Here is a 22,510-nt window from a genome sequence, read left to right on the forward strand (position 1 = left end):
TTGTTATTTTATTAATAATATAGATAATGTAGAATATTTGAATTTTTTGTTTGTCATCTATTTAATATATTTTATAATATTAGCATTTTTTTTAATTATATTTTACTATGATTTTTCAAATATATAAAATTGATTCCTTCAAAATTTGCAAGCTTTGTAATAATTAAAATTTTAAATTAATTTATATATAACATTGATTTTAAAAATTTAATTTTGCGAATCATTTATTTTATTATTATTATTATTATTATTATTATTATTATTATTATTATTATAGATCAATTTATCTAAAAAGACCCAACATTTATCTATATCCCAATTTTTATATTTTAATATAATTTTAATTAATTTATAAATTTTAAATATAATAATTTAATAGTTTAGGTGGCATGTTACACTTATTATTATTATTATTATTATTATTATTATTATTATTATTATTATTATTATTATTATTATTATTAACCAAATTAAAAAAGCTCAACATTTATATTGTTTTACATTTTAATTCAATTGGTTCAATACTTACATTTGAATATAATTTTAATTAATTTTTAAAACTTAAAATATAAAAATTTAAATAGAATATCAAATGTAATATTTTATTATTTTTTAAATATAAATTAATTTTATATATATAAACAATATTAATTTATATTTAATTATAGTATAATATATTTAATTTTAAAAATAATAGTAATCTAACTGACTTCAAAATTAAATAGATTTTATTCTACATTAAAATTATAAAATTTTATAATACATATATTATTTTTAATTACTTTATATATATTACTATTTTCAATTAAATAATATATCTATTATAAAATATTTATAATTATTGCTATAAAATAAAATTTATTATGTACACTACACATTTAATAATTAGATTATTTATTTTTATTTTTAATTTTAAAAATTAATTAAAATTTCATTCAAACATAAAATTTAAACTAATTTATCTAAAATTTAAAGATTTAGATTAAAATATAAAAGGATATAAATATTAAAATTTTCAATTAATTAAAAAATTATTATAATGATATAAATCATTATAATAATATGTGTAACATGCCAACTAAAAAATTAAATTTAAAAATTAGCTAAAATTATTCCAAAATATTATGATTAAACTAAAATTAAAAAATTTAAATTAAATTTAGTCAATTTGCCATATATACATATAATATTTTAACTACAATTAAAACTTAAAATACTTGTAAATGAGAAATTAATTTAAAAAAATAATTAAGACATTTTATCATTGTTTTTAGTACATTAAAATAATAAAATGATAATTATAAATTAGTACCTTTTGTTATATATATATACTAAAATATTTTTATGTATATCTCATATTTTTATATATTATTAAAATATTAAAAGCAAAATATTAAAATTAAATTAGTTAATTTCTTAATAAAGTATATGTTGATTTAAAATATAAAAATTGACGTTTTTGTTGAAATTCTAATGAAAATTTATGAAAAACATATTATATAGATTCTCAAAAAATTATTTTTTATAAAGTTAGGTAAATCGGTTAAAAACAATTGATCAATAACATGCATCTCTGTTGGACATCTCCCTGGTTCTCCCTGTTATTAGAAGTGGTGCACATCATCTTCATCTTCATCTTCGTGGTGCACAGAGGCAATTGCACGGTAGATGACGGAGAGCAAATCAACGGGTATAGAGAAAAATCGTAGAATCCAGTGAGAGGCAATTTGAGGCTCGCAGAGGAATGCCATGGTTCTAACAACGGTTAGGAAAAAAATAATAAATAAATATTTAAGTTTCAAACAGCAAAAAAGGAACTCTAAACTATTCTTGCTGGCAGCATTTTATTGGCGCAATCCAGTGGGTGCAGGTGCTAATGGGTAACACCGAACCATCGTTTCTTAATCATTTCGAACTTGAGCCTCTAAAAATGAACACCTGCCCAACTGCAACAACTACTCAACATTTTAACCTTTTACTTAAGGCGCAACTAACTATATTGCTCAATAATATCTAATAACACAGAAAACTTGCATCTTACAACTATAATGCACTGTAATACTTTAAAATTGCACCACCTTGTTCCCAGCCCACCAACTACCACAAAAGCATCTTCATCATCACTTTCTATAAGATTGTATAAGGTCTTCTTTTCTTTCTTTTTTTTTTTTTTTTCCTTTTTTTTGGGGGGGGGCGGGGGGGTGGTGTTAAACAAAAAACTGAAAGAGCATTTCAGACTGCTGCACAGATAGCATTGCAGATTCAATCTTGCTACAGATCTAGAAGAGGACTTCCTTCTTTAACCAGCACAAAAAGACCACCATCCCCTCTAGAGATTCGTAAATCATTATCGAGGTATGTAATAAGAAGCCACGACCTTGACTGATTACCTGGAATGGGAACTCTAAGTGGTGGCTGACCAGAAATGGTTCTTGAAATATTTGACACTACCTCTTGCAGGGGATTAAGAGATTGCTGCACAGGAGTCAAATTGATATTCTGGCCAAAAAGATCAACATTTCCTGGGAGATCAATGCTGGACTTAATCTCTGGAGGTTGCAGGGAGCCTTCCTTAAATTCAACCTTGAAATAATTAAAGCAGATGAGTAAGGTTCTGGATTTCATTTATTCAAAACAAAGTTAGTACTCTAAAACTGCAGGGTACTCTCTCCATGTCATATGGCCATAGGAAGTCACTACTAATACTCATTTTATTCATTTCTCGTTCGTCAACACCCAAGGCACCATGTTACCATACATATAAGGAGTACCTGTATTCTTGAAGGAGTTCGGACTTCAAATGTGGCAGATGCACTGAATGAGAAACTGGCAAAAGGGCCTGACAATGTGATGGAGTTCACAATGGAGAGATTGCTGGTATCAATTGCTTGGGATATACTTTCAACTTTCAACAATGGTATTGTACCCACTGCCAGAAGTGGCAACAGCTCAGAAAATGCAGTATACCTAGTTGTAAAGCCAAATAGAAACAGAATTATGATAATGCTTCAGCCAAAATGCAAAATAAAGATATGGCAATGTTTGCCTATTAATTTGGATGTTCAGCATTTTATTTTCAATGAATCTAAATGAAACAATCTACAGCTAAAATTTGCATCTACGTGTAATACCCGGCTAGACTCCGGTATCGGAATTCCTACCGTCCGGTGGAATCTCGGATGTCGGAGACCTCTAGAAGGGTAGAACCATGTTTTATAAAAATGTTTTCATGCATTTTAAATGATTTTAAGTGTGAATTAAATGAGTTTTTGCATGAAAATAGCATTGGAGGAAAACCCAGGTTCGGCCGCCGAAAGCCAAGTTCGGCCGCCGAACATGCACGCGTTTTGGAGGCACGTTAGGCCCCCGAAAGCATGAGTGAGGGAAGTTCAGGTTCGGCCGCCGAAAGTCAAGTTCGGCCGCCGAACATTGCATGGATGCGGAGGCACTTTCGGCCCCCGAACGTGGCCTGGCCAGCCACCTATAAATGGGGCACTTAGCCGAAATGGGCGAGCTTTCTCCCATTTTCGGCCACAGCAAGCTTCCGACCTTCCCTTTGCAACTCTTGTGTTCTTCCTCCAAATCTCTTCCATTTTTCTTGAGTTTTAAACTCACATTGCAAGTTTTGAACATTTAAACCAAGTTTTGGAGCTTTGGGAACTCAGGAGCTCATTTTCGTGGATCTCCAAGTTTAGGTCGTCTCTCTCTCGATCTTCAAGAGGTAAGAGCCGATCTTAAGCTCCTTATGTGTTTTAAGTAAGTTTTATACAAGATCTATGGGTAGAAATGCATGTTAGGTTATATGTTGAACCTATGGGTTTTTGATGACTTTTTTTTGAACAATGTAGCTTGATTGTGTGTGATTGAAGTGTTGTAGATGGGGTATATGCATGTTTGAGGCCCCTAGGAACTTGTATGCATGCTTTGGTTGAAAAATATGCATGTTTGGAAGGTTTGGAGGCGAAATGTGCAAAGGGAGCCAAGTTTCTGCCCTTTGGCAGAAACCAGGTTCGGCAGCCGAAGGTACTTTCGGCCGCCGAACATGGCTGGGGAGGCAGGCCTTTCGGCTGCCGAAGTTGCCCCCGAAGAGAGACTTTCGTCTCTGTCTGGCACTTTCGGCCGCCGAAGGTGCCGCCGAACCTACCTGAGTTTCGTCTCTGTCTGGGACTTTCGGCCGCCGAAGGTGCCGCCGAAAGTGCCCTGTTCAGCCATTTCATGCATATTTTCATGTGATGTTTTCATGATATTTTAGGGGGGTTTTGGGGGATATATTAGAGTTATGTTTATGTATGTTTGGTCCCTCATTGGAGTCCACCTGTGTAGGTTCGGACCCGAGGAACCAAGGACCCCAGCAGTGAGCCAGCTGCTACAGAGTTTGTCAGAGTCAGCCAGAGGTGAGTGGAACTAAACTTAACCTTTTAAATTAAGAAATGAAATGCTTTTATCATGCTTCATGCATCATGATCATATTATAGGTTGTTTGCATTAGAATTCACGAATATGCCGCATTGCATTGTTGTGATAGATGTTAGTGGATGGACATTAGGATGATTCATTAGCCTTCTGAATACGAAGTCCTGTGGTGCCCATAATAGGGCCGGGCAATAACTCCGAGTACGAAGTCCTGTGGTGCCCATAATAGGGCCGGGCATGGAGTTGAGGGATTTTTGAATCAGTCCATCCGTGGTGTGATTTGTTTGCGCAGTGACGCATTTCATGATAGCATGTTTTAAATATTCTTTTATAGTTCTACTCACTGGGCATCTAGCTCACCCCTCTCCCCTAACCCCCAGGTTTGCAGGTACGGGATAGATAGAGAAGGCAAGAAGAGAAAGAAAAGTCATATGCATGTAATAGTTAGATTGTGGACATGACAATTGTATTATGATGAAATGTAAAAATATTCAGTATGTTATGTAATGAGGTTATTGAGGATAGAGTTGTGCTTGACCATAGTATATTGTTAATCCCTTTTGTATGTACATGATCTTATGTTATGATGTTTATGTAAACTAACTCAACACAGGTTGTTTTGCCTTTAAGGCTTGATGAGATCCCACAGAGGGACTATGTTATGTATATGTTCAGAGTATGCACAGGTTGAGTTAGTCGGTGACAGTATGTATGAAGAAAAGTTTTAACTTTTATGCATGTTGTTGATCATGTATGGGATTATACGGGTTCACAGGTTTTATGTCAGGCTTGCTACGGGTCCCGGCGGCCTTAAGTCGACCCGGATCCTAGCGCCGGTAGCGGTCCGATTTTCGGGTCGTTACACTACGTGTACACTAACGTCTGCAAGTACAATGCTGTAGAGTGTAGATACCATGAGCCAACAATAGAGAGGGACAAAGAAAATCATGGCGGGACATTTTTCTAGAAGTAACTATCAGATTCATTTTGCAGTCTTTTCCAAATAAATGGCAATGCTGCTTCTTGGTTTCGTTATGCCCTAGTTCCTAGAAGCATGTGGATAAGTGCAGCTTTAAGTCGTTTAGCTATGGCTCTTGTGATTGATCCAAGTGGCAATGCAATGTCCTCATCCATTCACTTGAGCAGTTGATGTCATGCCTTGTGCATGCATCAATAATTCTGTCCCCTGACTTTATCTAATAATTCAATTGGCATCTTAACTTTTTCGTTGTTAATAATTAGCACCCCACTTGTATAAACATAAAACTATTTAATTCCTATGTGAGTTACATGCTCTCTAACTTTTCAAAGGTTAAGTGGTTACTTAATAAACTTTAAGTATTCAATTGTTAAACTTTATAAAATTTAGGAGTTAGATAGCTACAGTTTTATAGAGGTTGAGCATTAAATATTAATAATGAAAAGGGCAAGGGTGCCAACTGACCTTTTTTGTAAAGGTCAAGGGTCAATTGATATATTTAGCCTGAAAGAAAAGGGGGGGAAAAGAAAAAATAGACAACAATAATTACAATAATAAAAGGCTTCTCCAATCAGGAATGGGAAGAAATCATTTGTCACATGTAAATAATGCAGGAATACCATAAAAACTAAAATTCTTTAGTTATATTTTCAATGAAACTAGTATTATAGGAAGAATAAGATTAGAATTTAGTATAAAAAATTCACAACTTAGAAAGTCATGCTCATACTTAACATGGAATGTTATAATCCTAGACATGATTAAGAACGACAAAGGCTAAAAGCTTGCTTGTTTGGGGCTTGCTAGAGGTCTAAACTCATTTTAGCTAGAGGTCACTCAGCCCCTAATGTGTCTCAAGCTAGGCTCCAATCCCTGGAAGAAAACATTAAGATAGCCCAGTCTCTCAAATAATTGTTGAAGGACAATCTCCACTCCTTTTTTATGGACAGCCATCACACAAAAGGACACTAAGGAGCAACAGCTCTCTCTCATGTTTTGATGATGCCAGATTTCCATTGAAAAAAAAAATCACCATGGAATAAGAAATTGGGACGCCTCTTGCAAAGGATTGAGTCTATGCGATGGTTTTAAATAACGGCCCTTGCGTAACATAACGACTGTTATGTAATGGGTTTTAGGGGGAGGCCGTTACCTCGTTATACAACAGCCCCTGTGATTTGCAGGCATAACGGCCATAACCGACCGTTACGTTACAGTACCGGCTGTTACCAATAATTAAAATTCTTTTATATCCTTTCTCTTCTGCTCCCTATTCTCGTTTTCATTAGTTTTTACATTTTTCAGCAACTTCAAAGACTATATTTTTCAAGTTTTCTCTTCTCTTTCTCTTTCAAACTTCAAACTTCCCTGCATATTTCTTATATACGCTTAGATCCATCATAAACTACTCTATTTTCAAACTTATTTCTTCTAAAAAGTTAGTTAAATTTTATCTATTTTAGTTTTTAATTGTTGTTTTTTCCTTTTTTTTTTTAAGTTTTTGTGGATTAAAGTGTTAGTTTTGAGTTAAAATTGTACTTTGAGCTATTAGTTTACTTGATCTATAAAGATTATGTTGATTTTACAGGCTACAACTATAATGTGAAATACAATATGCATTTCTAAAGGAGCTGTTAATGCCTTGACAAGAACCAAATTGGATGGCTAATGCCTTGTAATCTCTAGACCTAGCTAGATGGCAAGATACCAGCTGATTCAAGAACAATACAAATACCCATGCTCCAAACCTTTGTAAAAGTCTAACATATTTAAAGAATGGTTCATATTCACATCACCTTTGTGGAATGCAGGAGCAGTTGATGTGGGACTCTAAATCGCACATCGTACAGCAAAAGAAATATTATGTAATATATAAATCCTAGTAAAAAACTACTAAATAACTTTGGTTAATTATTTTGGAAAGGGCTATCCATGCGAGACAAGGTGGAGTCATCCGGACACTAGCTAACCACAATACACGAGTGTTCGATCCTGTTTTAACAATCGTATTCGATTCAGCACAGCAACATTACGACGAGGACGTCGCAAATTTAGCGAGGAAGATAGTGAGACCCAAGAGCAGTTGATGTGGGATTCTAAATCCCACATTGTATAGCGAAAAAAATATTATGTAATAAATAAATCCTAGTAAAAAACTATTAATTAACTTGAGTTTACTATTTTGGGTCAAGTGAAAAAAAAATTCAAAAGTTAATTGGATCAATTCAAATCAGTCTGTTACAAAGTTTGTAACAGTCTAACAGATTAAAGAATGGTTCATATTCATATCTGCATTACTCAATAATTAAGGATCGCTCTGCCAATTCCCCAAGGTTCATTGTGGGCACAAATTAATTGTGGAATTCTATTCTACACAGATGGGAGGATATCTAGGAGCTTACAAAATATACAATCTTTATCTTCAAATCTCTATTGATAGGGAATGATGCAATCTGCAAAAATGCTTGAGGAGGAACATTTGGTTTATCAACAGAATAAATATCAGACATTATCATTGACTAGATTATCACAGCCTCCACCTATCCCACAAGTCATAAAAGAAGACATATCAATGAATTTCATCACAAGCTTTATGAGTGATTGCATTGGATGGTCACCAATCAATAATCAAAACATGGTCATTTTGTGGGACTTAATTTACAGTAAATGTTTTAGTAGAGCTATTTACAAAAGGAACAATCAAGTTCATGGGATAGCAAGGTTTATTGTGAGCAACAAAAACCATGGAAACTTATCCTTTAACAATTTTTGAAATGAATTATTTCACTTACAAAGGAACAGGTCGAAGATGAGTATACATATGATCCAAAAATGGATTGGCAGAAGGAAGTTTTAAACATAAGTTTGGAAACTTAAGCAACACAAACTATGGTGAAAATGGTTGCCATAGTATGAATATTGGTATATCACTAGTTCTCATACAACCATAGGAATGTCACCTTTAAGTAGTCTATGGGCACGCTCCTCCAACTCAATTTCTACCAAGAGAAAACAAAATATTGGCAGTGGTTCAAGCATTTGCAGGCGGCAGAGATGTTTTCAGACAACCTTGGTTCAATTTAATGAAGACACAACAAAAAGTCAAAATATAGTTTGATCAACCAAGAAGATCAAAGAAAAGTAGCATATGGAGTTGGAGATTTTGTATGTTTAAAATGTTGACCTCACAGGAAACATTCTCTAAAGGAAAAAATTAACCCAAGCTAGCAGCCCATTATCATCGACCGTTTCAGATTATTCAAAACTTAGGCACAATGTTATATCAACTTCAACTCCCTAGATAGCTCAAACTCAACCAATTTTCCATGAAGTTATGGAGGAATTACCCAAAGGAATGACGGCAGATGATGAAAATATGGAACAAAGGAGGGGCTACAGAAAAATGAAAACAACTTTTGAAGGAGCTATGATTTCCCAAGTATTGATCCATAGATGAAGCAACTTGGATTGATGAGGTGGACCCGTGCCAATCAATTCCCTCTATACAGCCTTGAGGATGATCCTTCTCAAGGGGTCAGCAGTGTTATGGATCAAATAAAGAATATGGGCTCAAAGGAACAAGAGCCCAGGAATACTGAGAGTTTACACTAGAAGTGTTTCCCATTTTCCTTCAAGCAGGCAAGAGCATAATTATTAAAGGCTCAAGACACACCAAGGCGCTAAGGGATCTTGAAGCCTAAGCGCAAGGCGCAAGCGAGCGCCTGAGTGATGCAAGGTGCAAAAATGAAAATTATATAAATAATTATATAAATATGGTATACATTAAGTAAGAATTATCATTAAAATGTGTGATATGAATTTTATTTTTAATCAAGTATAACATTACAATGATAATTTTAATTTTTAATGCATTTTCAATTTAAATTTTTAATATATAATCAATTTAATAATACATTACTAGACATAACTTATACTACATTACTTGATATGAATTATACTACGTTATAAATTCATTAAGAATAACTATATTTAATATAGAAAATATTAAAATTTATTTTAACTATTGAATTTTTTTTCTCTAACAAACATACCAGTAAATTAAATTTAGGACTTTAGGTCCAATAGCTAAATAAGAAAGAAAAGAAGGCCAAACTGTCCATGCATGCCTTCAAAATGGTTGGGAAATGCCTTCGTTTAAGAAGAGAAGCCGAAGAGCAAAGGAGCAATGAGAAGAAAGAGAACGAAAGAGAAAAAAAAAAAAAAAAAAAATGAAAAAGCTTAGGGGCAAGAAGAAATTTGTGCATGTCTCTAAGAAGCCAAAAAGCAAGAAGAAGAGGAAGATGATGAAGAAGAAGAAAGTCCCATGCAAACCAGCAGTCAAAGAGGAGAAGAAGATGAAAGTCCCCAACAAACCAGCAACCAACAAGGAGGAGGAGGAGGAGGAGGAGGAGGAGGAGAAGAAGGAGGATGAGAAATTGTTAGTTTACCCTTTCTCATCCTCCTTCTTCTTCTTCTTCTCCTTCTTCTTCTCCTTCTCCTTCTCCTTCTCCTTCTTTCACCGGTCTACCACAGGACTGATACTGTTTGGGCTCAAAAAAATAGCCCTTTCTATTAAAAGGCGCTAACTTTTGCTGAGGCGCGCCTGGCCTAGGTGTGCCTCACGTCGCTTGTCACCGCCTTTGGAAGATCGCCCGCCTTAAGTGGTTCTAGGCGATGTGTCAATCGCCTTGCTTGCCTCACGCCTTAGGGGTGCGCCTTTACTAACACCGGGCAAAAGGTTCCAAAAGGGTATCAAGTTTGTTAAAGGAATCTTGAGGGAAGTGCCACCAAGTGAAACTAACACTAAAATAGGAGTAGAGGAGCTTGTGGAAGAACCTCACAAAGATACATAGGCTAGATGAAACAGTATGTGAGGTTTAGTAGTAAATTTGGAAGTATTGCTTGGGGCATACTAATTTTCTTGTAACCTTGTGGATTGTCCTTTTCTTTTGTATTATCATTTTACTCTAATCCGTAAGGAAGAATATTATTTTTGAGCTATTTTTTATTCCAATCCTTGTATTTTAGTCACTTCTGCCAATAATACAATCACCTCTTTCTCTTATACATATATACATGTAAGTTCTTACTCTATCAAGTATTATGACTCAGTGTGATAAGCACTGCTGATAGACTCATTACATCTTAATGGCAGTCTTCTTGTTTCAAAGGTGTTCCTTTGGATGGAGCTCCTTTGTGAAAGAATGGGGGAGCATATAATTTGTGAAACAGGATAAGGACAACCTAGCTGAAAGATGCTAAATGCAACTTCCAAACAAAAGCATTTCATTAGATTTCCTATAAGTATTCAAGTGTTTCAAACTTTGAATGCTTTGTTCACAGGTCATGGGAAGTGGAAGTTGAATGTTGTTTAAATATATTAAGATGGGGGAATTGATTAGCACAGTCCATAGATGAAACAAAGTAGTAGTTGCTAACTAATAAAACATAAATGTTAACCCTTTCACACAATGATAACTAGTTGTCATTAATCATATGTTAAATGATCACTAAGGACCTAAACAATAACATTTATATTTTATTATTGTGGTCAAGTATTTACCATATTCATATAAAGATAAAAGGTCAAGGGGTCCTTTTCTAAGAAGAAGAAAAACGTTAAGACTGATAATGCTGTCAAAACATCATAATGATGCTAACATAACATATAACTATAATTCAAAAAAAAAAATTAAAAATAGCTATATATTTTTTTAGAATATATGACTAAAAACCAAAATTATTTTTAAAAAAAAATTCAAAAGATAGAATCAACTATTAAAAATCAAGAGACCACAATCTCTTGTAGCATACACATGGTCATCATCTGCAATCTCTTTTCAGTTGAGATTTTAGAGAAGATTTATATAATTGTTTTTCATAAACACTATTATAAATAAAGGCATTAATATTTATATATTTTTAAACTTCCAAAGTTACTTTCTATGCTTTAATGATGCGAAATTAACATCAAACAAAGATATATTGCAAAAAATGATCCATATAGCTAATGCCAACAATGATCCATTCCATATAGCTAATGCCAACTAATTTGGCATTAAGAATTAATGGTTGTTTTGTTTGTCCCCATGTCTCTAAAGATAAAAAGCTGCTTTTCATAGTAAAGGTGAGATCCACAAGGTTAGGAGAATGTAATGTAATGTTACGGAACAAACCAAACAATGGAATTTAACATTTGTAATCCCTTTCCTAGCATATTCCAGCTACCAAACGCCAAATCTGTAAATCATCCATCGTCACGCCACCAGAAACCAACCTTTGCCGCTCTATATTCCTAGACACATCTCCATTTCATTGAAATACATAACCTTTCCTCTGTTATTGGAATTTTTTTCTGAATGCAAATAATAATTCTACAAATCTATTTGCAACCAGCAAATACAAAAATGAACGTGCTGAAATAATAATATTAGTAATAATAATAATAAAGGTAAGGAACTTACAACAAAACCCATTTGCCATCGAGTATCCCAGTTGCATCTACGGGTGCTTTAATAGGGTTCACAGCTTCCAACTGATTAACCAACTCTAAAACTTCGCCTCTAACTTCCGGGCTGGCCTGAAACCCGAAATTCGTACCATAAACCGTATCAACCAAACACCTTTTCAAGTCCTCTAATCTATCATCCTTTTCCACCACAGCGCCAGTACCCTGAGCAGCGCTACCATTCCCTGCAGCAATACACTCCTCGTCCCACTCATCGTCATCCTTCGGAGTATCCACATCCGAATCTTTCGGGTATTCGGGTTCCGGTTCCGTCTTTTCGCCCCACTCATCAGTGATGCTAACTGGAGTAGGGTTGGAATCCGGACCGGGGTTTTCTGTGGGGTCAGTATCTGGTTCGGGTGTGGGTTCTGAAAGGGAGGAGAAAGGGATTACAGAGGGGAATGTAAATTTATCACTTGTGGGGGTTTTGAATGCGAAGTGAAGGGATTTAGAGGGGGCTTTCTTGGAGAAGAAGAAGGAGGGAGATGCGAAGGTCTTAGAAGAAGAGACACGAACAGGGTTGTTTAGGTTTGAGGAGAAGAAGAGAGAAGAACAGTGAGAGGAGAAGAGGGCCATCCTTGAACTTGTGAACGACACTTGTTTGGTATTTTGAACTTGGTTACAGCGCCAGGGGGAATGAATAATAAATGGCCGTACACCCGTGATGTTTTTTGCCATAAGAGCACTCAACTGTGATGTTATAAACCATTAAACTTTTCTAAAAAATTATTTTAAAATATTTAAATTTTCAAAAATATTATTTTTAAATCTTTTAAACTTTTACAAAATATATTTTTAAACACAATTTTAAAATTATATATTTAATCAAATTATATTTTAAAAAATATTTTTTTAAAAGCAGATAAAAAATATTAATTTTTACATTTATATTATAATTTTAAAATTTTAAATAATAAAATTATTTTTTTATATTTAACTCAATTTTAACTATTTACTTTAATTTTCTTTATCAAAAAAATTATAATTCACATATATATGTAAAATTATTATTAAAAAATTTATTAAATAAAAAATTTAAATATTTAATTGATTCATATTTATATTTAAAATTTAAAATTTTATATAATAAAATTAAACTTTTTACGATTTATTAATTAAATTAAATTTTAAAAAATTAATGATAAATTATAATGTAATATTTAAAATTTTATATTAATAAATAAATTTATATTATCTAATCAATATAATTTTAATATAATATTTAAAAACTATTTTATTAGTTAAATAAAATTTCAAGTAGTTTTTTGATAACTTTTTAGATTTAATTTAGTATTCTTAATTCTAATTGAGACAAAATATAAAAAAATTTAATTTTATTATTTAAAATTTAAAGTTTTAGATATAAATTAAAATTAATGTAAACATTTTAATTTTTAATTCAATAGGTATTTTAAACAATTTGAGATTCTAATACATGATAATTTATAGTCATAATTCTGATTAAATGAAATAATATATTTATTATTAATTGGATAATTATGATGAGTTATACTAAATACTAACTATAGTTTATAAGAATTGAAAATGCAAGGGATGCTATTTGAATATGAAAAAGTCATTTCCATTCCCGTTACCAATTAATTCTGAATATGTGATGTCATATATAAGAACCAATCTTAACAATCTTAATTAATTTATTAATTAAATGAGCTTGATTTAATATGATATGTGCCTTAAATATATTTTGATAGAATTAAAATATTAAATATTATTTTATTAATAAGTCTAAAATCAAATATTAATTTAATTCATATTTAATTAATATAATTAATTAATAAGAGAACAATTAATTAAATTAATTTAGATTTAATAATAGATATGTACGTAACACATGTAAAAATTATTCTTAAAACCATAGAATTAATATATAGGTCAAACTCTTATTCCATGTGGCATGAGTTATTTAATAGTTAAATTTCATATTGGGTCCAATATCAAATGTTGGTCAAGTCTAATAATTTATTAATAGTTGATATTACACAAGAATCGACTAAAATAAGTTATAAACTGTTATCATAAAACAGGGTCACGTAGTAAGAGTCTAATAACCTGGAATGCGGTCCCACCTAAGGAAAGGAAGACCCGAACACTAACACTCACCTTCCCCTGGATAGGATGAGTCTCAGGCTCTCAGCATAAAATTACTGTTAGTGGGCACAATCCAACGAGCACCAGTTATGCCTATAATCAGGGGATCCCCGACCAGTTAATCTGGTGGGATCCCTTATCAAGTTAGCCGGCCACATTATCGTCGAATTATTAGAAAATACTATATTTATCTCCATCTTTTTATAGTATAAAAGGTAAACAATTACAGAGAAAAAGATACGCAATTCTCTTACACAACTACTCTCAAGTTTTATACTCGCCCTATTCTTTGGTTTACTGACTTAAGCATCAAAGTGGCTAATAAAAGGTAAACAATTATAGAGGAAAAGGTACACAATTCTCTTATACAACTACTCTCAAATTCTATACTCGCCCTATTCTATGGTTTATTGACTTAAGTATCAGAGTGGCTACCGTGGGCACCCACCACCTCACATTCTCTTTCTTGCAGGTTTAGCCAGTCACAACATAACTCTGTTTTCCGGCCGCAGCATTTAGTTTCGTTGCCGAGAAATCCATTGAATCCTTTTTGTTCATTTGGATTAAAGTCGGTCTCTTATTCTTTCTCTCTAAAAAAGAAATCTCTCTTCACTCTCTTGAAATGGCTGAGGTCATACATGTCATCGCAGGAGGACCTGATAATGGCAAAGGTAAAAGTAAACGCATAGCAGAAGATGTTCTGTCAGTTGAACAGAAGGCATGGGCCAAATACAAAGTAAGGTTCGATCATGCAAACAAAGTGATAGGATTCTTTGAAAATGACCCATTGATCTTCAAGATCCTTCTAAACAGGTATGAAATAAGGCGAGTATTGGTGGATATAGATAATTCTATTAATCTTCTCATCTTAAATATTTTTAACAAGTTAGACTTGGATAAAAAGAGCCTTGTCAAAGTTTTCTATCCATTAGTAGGATAAGGAGATAAGACCGTGGCAATACTACGCATTATTCATCTCCCCCTAGTACTGGGTGATGAGAAATATAAACGGGAACTGTATGTAGAGTTCACAATGATAGATATCCCATTTGCATACAATGTGATACTCAGCCGCCTAGTTCTAAACTGCCACGATATTGTTATTAATATGGGTGTTATGTGTTTTAAGTTACTAGCTCCAGAGGGGGTAGCCATTGTAACGACCCGGAAAACGGACCGCTACCGGCGCTAGGATCCAGGTCGGCTTAAGGCCGCCGGAACCCATAGCAAGCCTGACATAAAACCTGTAAACCTGATTAATCCCATACATGATCAAGAATATACATAAAAATTAAAACTTTTCTTTCATACATTCTATCATACACCAAACTCAACCTGTGCATGCACTGAACATAGTCATAATCATAAGCATTAACCCCTCTGTGGGATCTCATTAATGCCCCAATGGGCGGTATAATATACGTTGAGTTGGTTTACATAAACATCACAAAACATCTAAGATCATGTATAAAAAGGGATACCTTACACATTGGGTCAAGCACAATCTCTAATCCTCAATATCATTACATACGTTACTATTCATAACTTTACATCATTTTACAATTTATCATGTTCACACTCTATCTATTACATACACATGACTTCATTACTCTTGCGGACCTCCTGGTCTACCCTGTACCTGCAAACCTGGGGAATTAGGGAGAGGGGTGAGCTACTAGAGCCCAGTGAGCAGAATAATAAAACATTCAAAACATATGATAACATGGAATGCATCACATCACAGCTAATCACATCAAGGATGAACTTGTCACCAATAGCCCTCTACATATCCAATAGTGCCAGAACGTAGAATGGGTCCTGGTCTTTCTCTTACATAGCATAACATAATCATTCCAATGTGCCAGAACGTAGAATAGGTCCTGGTCTTTCTCTTACATAGTGCCAGCGAACGTAGAATGGGTCCCACTAGTCTTACTTTCCATACCGTACATATCATATCGTCACATCATAGGTCGAGGGCTATGGATCATCCAACGTTCATCCACATCAACATTAAAATATGCAGTGCAACATATTCGTGAATTCTAATGCAAACAACCTAAATCATCACAGGGCATTCATGATGCATGAACATGCTCAAAACTTTACAATTGATTTGCTTTAAAATGTAAAGGTTTATTCTACTCACCTCTGGATAGCTCTGACCAGACACTGGAGCAGCTGACTCACTGCTGGGGTCCTCGGTTCCTCGGGTCTGAACCTACACAGGTGGACTCAAATGAGGGACCAAACATACATGAACATAACTCTAAACTATTCCCCAAAAACCCCCTAAAACATCATGAAACAATCATAGAAAAACATGCAAAGGAAGGCTGGACAGGGCACTTTTGGCGGCAGATTCGGCGGCCGAAAGTCCCTCTAGAGCCGAAAGTCAGGCAGGTTCGGCGGCACCTTCGGCGGCCGAAACTCCCAGACAGAGACGAAACTCATGCATGTTCGGCGGCACTTTCGGCGGCCGAAACTGCCCTCCAGAGATGAAAGTCTTCTTTCGGGGGCAGGCTTCGGCAGTCGAAAGGCTTGCCTCCTAGGCAGGTTCGGCGGCCGAAAGTCCTTCGGCTGCCGAACCTGGTTTCTGCCAAAGGGCAGAAACTTGGTTCCTCATGCACATTTGCCTCCCAAAACCATCCAAACATGCATTTCTCCTAATCTACAACATACATACTCAAGCATACAAGTTCCTAGGGGCATCAAACTATCTTAAGCCCCATCTACAACACATCAAGCATCCACATTGTCCAAAAACATAACATAAACCCATAAACCTAACCATGAGCTAAACATGCATTCTACCCCATAGATCTACTTAAAACTTACTTAAAACATGCCATGAGCTCAAGATCGACCCTTACCTCTTGAAGATCGAGAGGTGAACGACCCTAGCTCGGAAAATGGGAGAGAGAGAGTTCCTTGAACCTCCAAGCTCCAAACTTGCTCAAATGCTCAAAATCTTCAAAACAAAGGTAAAACTAATGAAAATCGAGAAAGATTTGAAGGAAGGAACTCAAAACCGGTGAGGGATGGCGGAGAGCTCACCTTGGCTGAAAATGGGGAGAAAAACTCGCCCGTTTTCGGCTAAGGGACCCCTTTATAGGTGGCTGGCCAGGCCACGTTCGGGAGCCGAAAGTGCCTCCGCATGCATGCCATGTTCGGCGGCCGAACCTGGTTTCCCTCACTTATGCTTTCGGGGGCCTAAGGCACACCCAAAACGCATGTATGTTCGGCGGCCGAACCTGAGTTTTCCTCCAAGGTTGTTTTCATGCAAAAACTCATTTCCTTTTTACTTAAAATCATGAAATACATTAAAACATTTTATGACAACATGTTTCTACCCTACCAGAGGCTTCCGACATCCGAGATTCCACAGGACGGTAGGAATTCCGATACCGGAGTCTAGCCGGGTATTACATTCTCCCCCCTTTAAGAACATTCGTCCCCGAATGTTCACCAACTAACACATAGCATGGCATAAACAAAACATACATACAAGCACAAGAACTCACAAGGAACTAACCTTAGAAAAGATAAGGGTATTGCTGGAGCATGGACTCCCATGTCTCCCAAGTGCATTCTTCCAAATTGTGGTGGTTCCACAGGACTTTCACCATTGGGATTTCCTTGTTTCTCAGCTTCCTGATCTGGGTGTCTATGATCCGTACTGGCTGCTCAACATAAGTGAGATCCTCTTGGATCTCCACATCAGGCTCACTAAGAACCTTGCTCGGATCTGACACAAACTTCCTCAACATGGAAACATGGAAAACCGGATGGATTCTCTCCATAGAAGCAAGTAAATCCAGTTTGTACGACACATTCCCAATCTTTTGCAAGATTTCAAAGGGTCCGATGTATCGTGGGGCTAGTTTACCTTTCTTCCCAAAGCGAACCACTCCTTTCATAGGAGACACCTTGAGCAATACCAGATCCCCCTCCTGAAACTCTACCTGTCTTCTGCGGATGTCTGCATAACTCTTCTGTCTGCTTGCAGCAGTCTTGATCCTTTCTCTGATTATGGGTACTACCCTGCTGGTAATCTCTACTAGCTCAGGCCCTGCCAAGGCCTTTTCTCTAACTTCTTCCCAGCAAACAGGTGATCTGCACTTCCTCCCATACAAAGCTTCATATGGAGCCATCCCGATGCTAGCATGATGGTTGTTATTGTAGGCAAACTCCACCAAAGGTAGATGCTGCCTCCAAGAACCGCCAAAGTCCAGCACACACATTCTGAGCATATCCTCTATTGTCTGGATGGTCCTTTCTAATTGTCCGTCCGTCTGTGGATGAAAAGCAGTGCTAAAATCCAACCTGGTACCCATGGCGTTCTGCAGACTCCGCCAAAATTTGGAGATGAACTGGGGCCCTCTATCGGACACTATTGAAACAGGAACCCCATGCAGCCTGACGATCTCATCAACATACACCTGCGCCAACTTGTCCACAGAATAGCCACTCCTGATAGGGATGAAGTGAGCAGATTTGGTGAGTCTGTCCACAATCACCCATATGGAGTCCAATCTATTGGACGCCGCCGGTAACCCCACTACGAAGTCCATAGCTATATTCTCCCATTTCCACTCTGGAATAGGTAGCGGGTTAAGCATTCCAGCCGGCTTCTGATGTTCCAACTTCACCCTCTGACACACTTCGCAGGCTGACACAAACTGTGCCACTTCTTTCTTCATAGCTGGCCACCAATAAACCTTCTTCAGATCTTGATACATCTTGGTGGCTCCGGGGTGAACACTGTATCTTGCATTATGAGCCTCTCTCATAATGTCTCCTTTTAGCCCTATGTCATCTGGTACACATAGTCTGCTCCCATAGCGGAGGATCCCTTTGTTGTCTAATCTGAACTCACTATCTTTGCCTGACTGAACAGTCCTGGCAATCTTCACTAACTCTGGGTCCTCATGCTATTTCTGAGCCACCTGCTCCAGAAACACGGGTGCCACTCTCATCTGGGCTACCAAAGCACCTGTACCAGACAACTCCAATTGTAGACCTTCCTCAATGAGCTTGTAAAACTCCTTCACCACTGGCCTCCTCTCTGCCGATATGTGGGATAAACTGCCAAGTGATTTCCGGCTTAAGGCGTCTGCCACAACATTCGCCTTACCCGGATGGTACTGAATCTTGCAATCATAGTCACTCAGCAGCTCCACCCATCTTCTCTGTCTCAAGTTCAAATCTCTTTGACTCAGGATGTACTGTAGGCTCTTATGATCCGTGAAGATCTCACATTTAACCCCATAGAGGTAGTGCCTCCACATCTTGAGTGCAAAGATTATTGCTGCCATCTCCAGGTCATGTGTGGGGTAATTCAACTCATGCTTCTTCAGCTGCCTAGAAGCATAAGCAATCACCCTTTCATTCTGCATTAACACACAACCCAAACCCACTCGGGATGCATCACAGAAAATTGTGAAATCCTCATTGCTAGCTGGCAAAGCTAACACCGGTGCTGACGTTAACCTCTTCTTAAGCTCTTCAAAACTCTCTTCGCACTGGTCAGTCCACACAAACTTCTGATTCTTCCTGGTTAGTCTGGTCAGAGGAGCTGCAATCTTTGAGAAGTCCTGAACGAACCTCCTGTAGTAACCTGCCAAACCCAAGAAACTTCTAATCTCTGTCACTGAAGTGGGTCTAGGCCAGTTAGCCACAGCTTCTATCTTCTTGGGGTCCACCTCTATCCCATTTCCTGACACTACATGCCCCAAGAATGAAATGCTCCTCAGCCAGAACTCACACTTAGAGAACTTGGCATACAAGCCATGTTCCTTCAAGGTCTGCAGAACTAACCTCAGATGATGGGCATGCTCCTCTGCATTCCTGGAATACACTAAGATATCATCTATGAAGACAATAATAAAGTGATCCAGGTATTGGCTAAACACTCTGTTCATGAGATCCATGAATGCTGCAGGGGCGTTGGTTAACCCGAACGGCATTACAAGGAACTCAAAATGCCCATATCTGGTACTGAAAGCTGTCTTTGGCACATCTTCTTCTCTTATCCTCAGCTGATGGTACCCAGATCTCAGATCTATTTTGGAGAAACAACCCGCTCCTGCTAGTTGGTCGAATAGATCATCGATCCTTGGCAGAGGGTACCTATTCTTGGTAGTGACTTTGTTCAACTGCCTGTAGTCGATACAAAGTCTAAGGGATCCATCCTTCTTCCTCACAAACAAGACTGGAGCACCCCAAGGTGAGGTACTCTGTCGGATGAAGCCCTTTTCTACCAGCTCTTGCAACTGTTCTTTCAATTCCTTCAACTCGGCTGGGGCCATCCTGTAGGGAGGGATAGAGATCGGTCTAGTTCCAGGCATCAACTCTATCTCGAACTCTATCTCACTAGCAGGTGGTAAACCTGGAAGCTCGTCCGGAAAAACATCCTGAAATTCTCTGACAACTGGCACCGAGGCTGGCTCCCTGACCTGACTATCTAGCTCTCTCACATGAGCCAAATACCCCTGACATCCCTTCCTAAGCAACCTACGAGCCTGAAGAGCTGATATCAGACCTCTAGGTGTACCCCTCTTGTCTCCTCTGAAGACGACCTCTGACCCGTTCTGATCTCTGAACCTGACTACCTTGTCTCTGCAGTCCAAGGTAACACCATGGGTAGATAGCCAATCCATCCCTAGAATGACGTCAAAGTCTGTCAAATCTAGAACCACAAGGTCGGCGGAGAGGCATCTTCCCCCAACAAAAACTGGACTGTACTGGCAGACTGACTCTGCCACTGACGGGTCACACTTGGGTCCACTGACCCATAGGGGACACTCTAACCCAGAGACTATCAGACCCAACCTCTCAACGGCTCTCGGAGCAATAAAAGAATGAGATGCACCCGGGTCCATTCATGCACACACATCAGAACACCCAATGACGAGATTACCTGACACCACGGTGTTGGATGTGTTAGCCTCCTGCTGAGTCATGGTGAAGATCCTGGCTAGAGCTGATGGACCTTCACCTCGGGAACCAGAAGAAGAGGCTGCCCCTCTCCCTCTACCTCTGCCACTGCCCTGAGTTGTGGCTGGAGCTGCTGCCTGTGCCACACTACCAGAAGCTGTCTGCTGGGGCTGGCCCATAAAAGGTGCTCTAGGACACTCCTGAGCCATGTGTCCCTCCTGTCCACATCTGAAACATGCATTAGTCCCAGCCCGACACACTCCCTTGTGTGGCCTCCCACACCTTAGGCATTCTGTACCATCTGAGCCTGAGCTCGAGCCACCGCCTAAACCCAGATCGGACTTCAACTTACTCCAGAACTTGTTCTTCTTCGGCTTCTTGGTGGTGTTACTCCACCTCTTGCTACCTGAGCTCTGAGAAAAGAGACCTGACCCTCCTCTGCCTGGGGTCTTAACCCCTGAAGACTGAGTCACTGACTGCTTCACTGACCCCTCAACTATAGCACTAGCCTCCATCCTTCGCGCCATATCCACCACAGTGTGGAAACTTTCCCTCTCAACTGACTGAATCAAAGAGGAGTACCTAGAATGCAGTTTCATAACATATCTCTTGGCTTTCTTCGAGTCTGTATCTAGAGCTTGCCCCGAAAAAGGCAATAGCTCCAAGAATTTATCCGTGTACTCCTCTACACTCATGTGTTCTGTCTGCTTCAGCTGCTCAAACTCAATCATCTTCAGTTCTCTAGAACTGTCTGGAAAAGCCCATCCAGCAAACTCATTCGCAAATTCTTCCCATGTCATGCCGTCTAGTCTCGGGTCCACATAACACTTGAACCATTCCCGTGCCTTTTTGCACTTTAAGGTGAACCCTGCCATCTGAATGGCCCTGCTGTCATCTGCCCCTAGCTCATCAGTTATTGTCTTCACTACTCTCAGGTACTCAAAAGGATCATCCCCTGACTTGTATTTGGGAGCATCCAGCTTAAAGTAATCTGTCATCTTTACTTTGCTCCCACCGGCTGAGCTAGGCCTAGAAGGTTGAGTAACTGGAGCTGCTGGTTCTGTAGGTGGTGGAGGTGCGACATCCCCTGGGATAGGGTTTGCCGTGCTGGATGGAAGGATGGAGGTGGGTACATAGGGTACTGTGGATACTGTGGGTAGAAAGGTGGATATGGCATGTTGAGAAGGGGTAAAGGATTAAAACTGGGGTAATCCGATGTACTTCCCATCGAATACCCGGGGTATGGTGAAAAAGGTGGTACTGGGGTGGTGGAACAAACCCCGAGGCCTGAGTGCCCCCCTGTGACTCACCCATGCCCCTCTTCTGGCATTTTGCAACCAAAAGGTTACCATCCCTCCTCTGCTCCACATCCATTCTCTACTTCTTCATCAACTGACATCCTTTCCTGAACTGTACCCCTTACTGATCTGCTTCTACCCAGATCCAGAGACCTTCTAGGGTCCCTCACTGTTTCTGTCTCTGTTGGACCTGCTTGACATCGCCCTTGCAATCTGGAGGACGGGCGCTCGTGCCCTCATCCTCCGGTGGTACTCTAGTCAATC

At 37.8% G+C, this 22,510-nt stretch overlaps 1 protein-coding gene across 1 annotated transcript; it reads right to left on the reverse strand.

The window, feature by feature from the left end:
- Nucleotides 1-1,973: 1,973 nt before the first annotated feature.
- LOC110605448 (plastid lipid-associated protein 3, chloroplastic) lies at nucleotides 1,974-12,551 on the reverse strand. Its single transcript, XM_021744038.2, has 3 exons — nucleotides 11,857-12,551; nucleotides 2,772-2,967; nucleotides 1,974-2,583 (listed from the first exon to the last, which is right to left on the reverse strand). Exons 1-3 carry the CDS (start codon nucleotides 12,474-12,476, stop codon nucleotides 2,272-2,274), a joined length of 1,128 nt encoding a protein of 375 aa, XP_021599730.1. The 5' UTR covers nucleotides 12,477-12,551; the 3' UTR covers nucleotides 1,974-2,271.
- Nucleotides 12,552-22,510: the final 9,959 nt, after the last annotated feature.

The sequence above is a fragment of the Manihot esculenta genome, chromosome 17 (assembly GCF_001659605.2).
Source record: "Manihot esculenta cultivar AM560-2 chromosome 17, M.esculenta_v8, whole genome shotgun sequence".
In the NCBI taxonomy this organism is placed as follows: Eukaryota; Viridiplantae; Streptophyta; class Magnoliopsida; order Malpighiales; family Euphorbiaceae; genus Manihot; species Manihot esculenta.

Bases quoted from the DNA above. Each gene is read 5' to 3' on its own strand.
- LOC110605448 (XM_021744038.2), bottom strand. From the start codon at position 12,476: ATGGCCCTCTTCTCCTCTCACTGTTCTTCTCTCTTCTTCTCCTCAAAC. The intron at 2,968-11,856 runs GTAAGTTCCTTA...CTTTACAACTAG, and splicing joins GATGGCAAATGGGTTTTGTT to GTATACTGCATTTTCTGAGC. The intron at 2,584-2,771 runs GTACTCCTTATA...AATTATTTCAAG, and splicing joins GAACTCCTTCAAGAATACAG to GTTGAATTTAAGGAAGGCTC.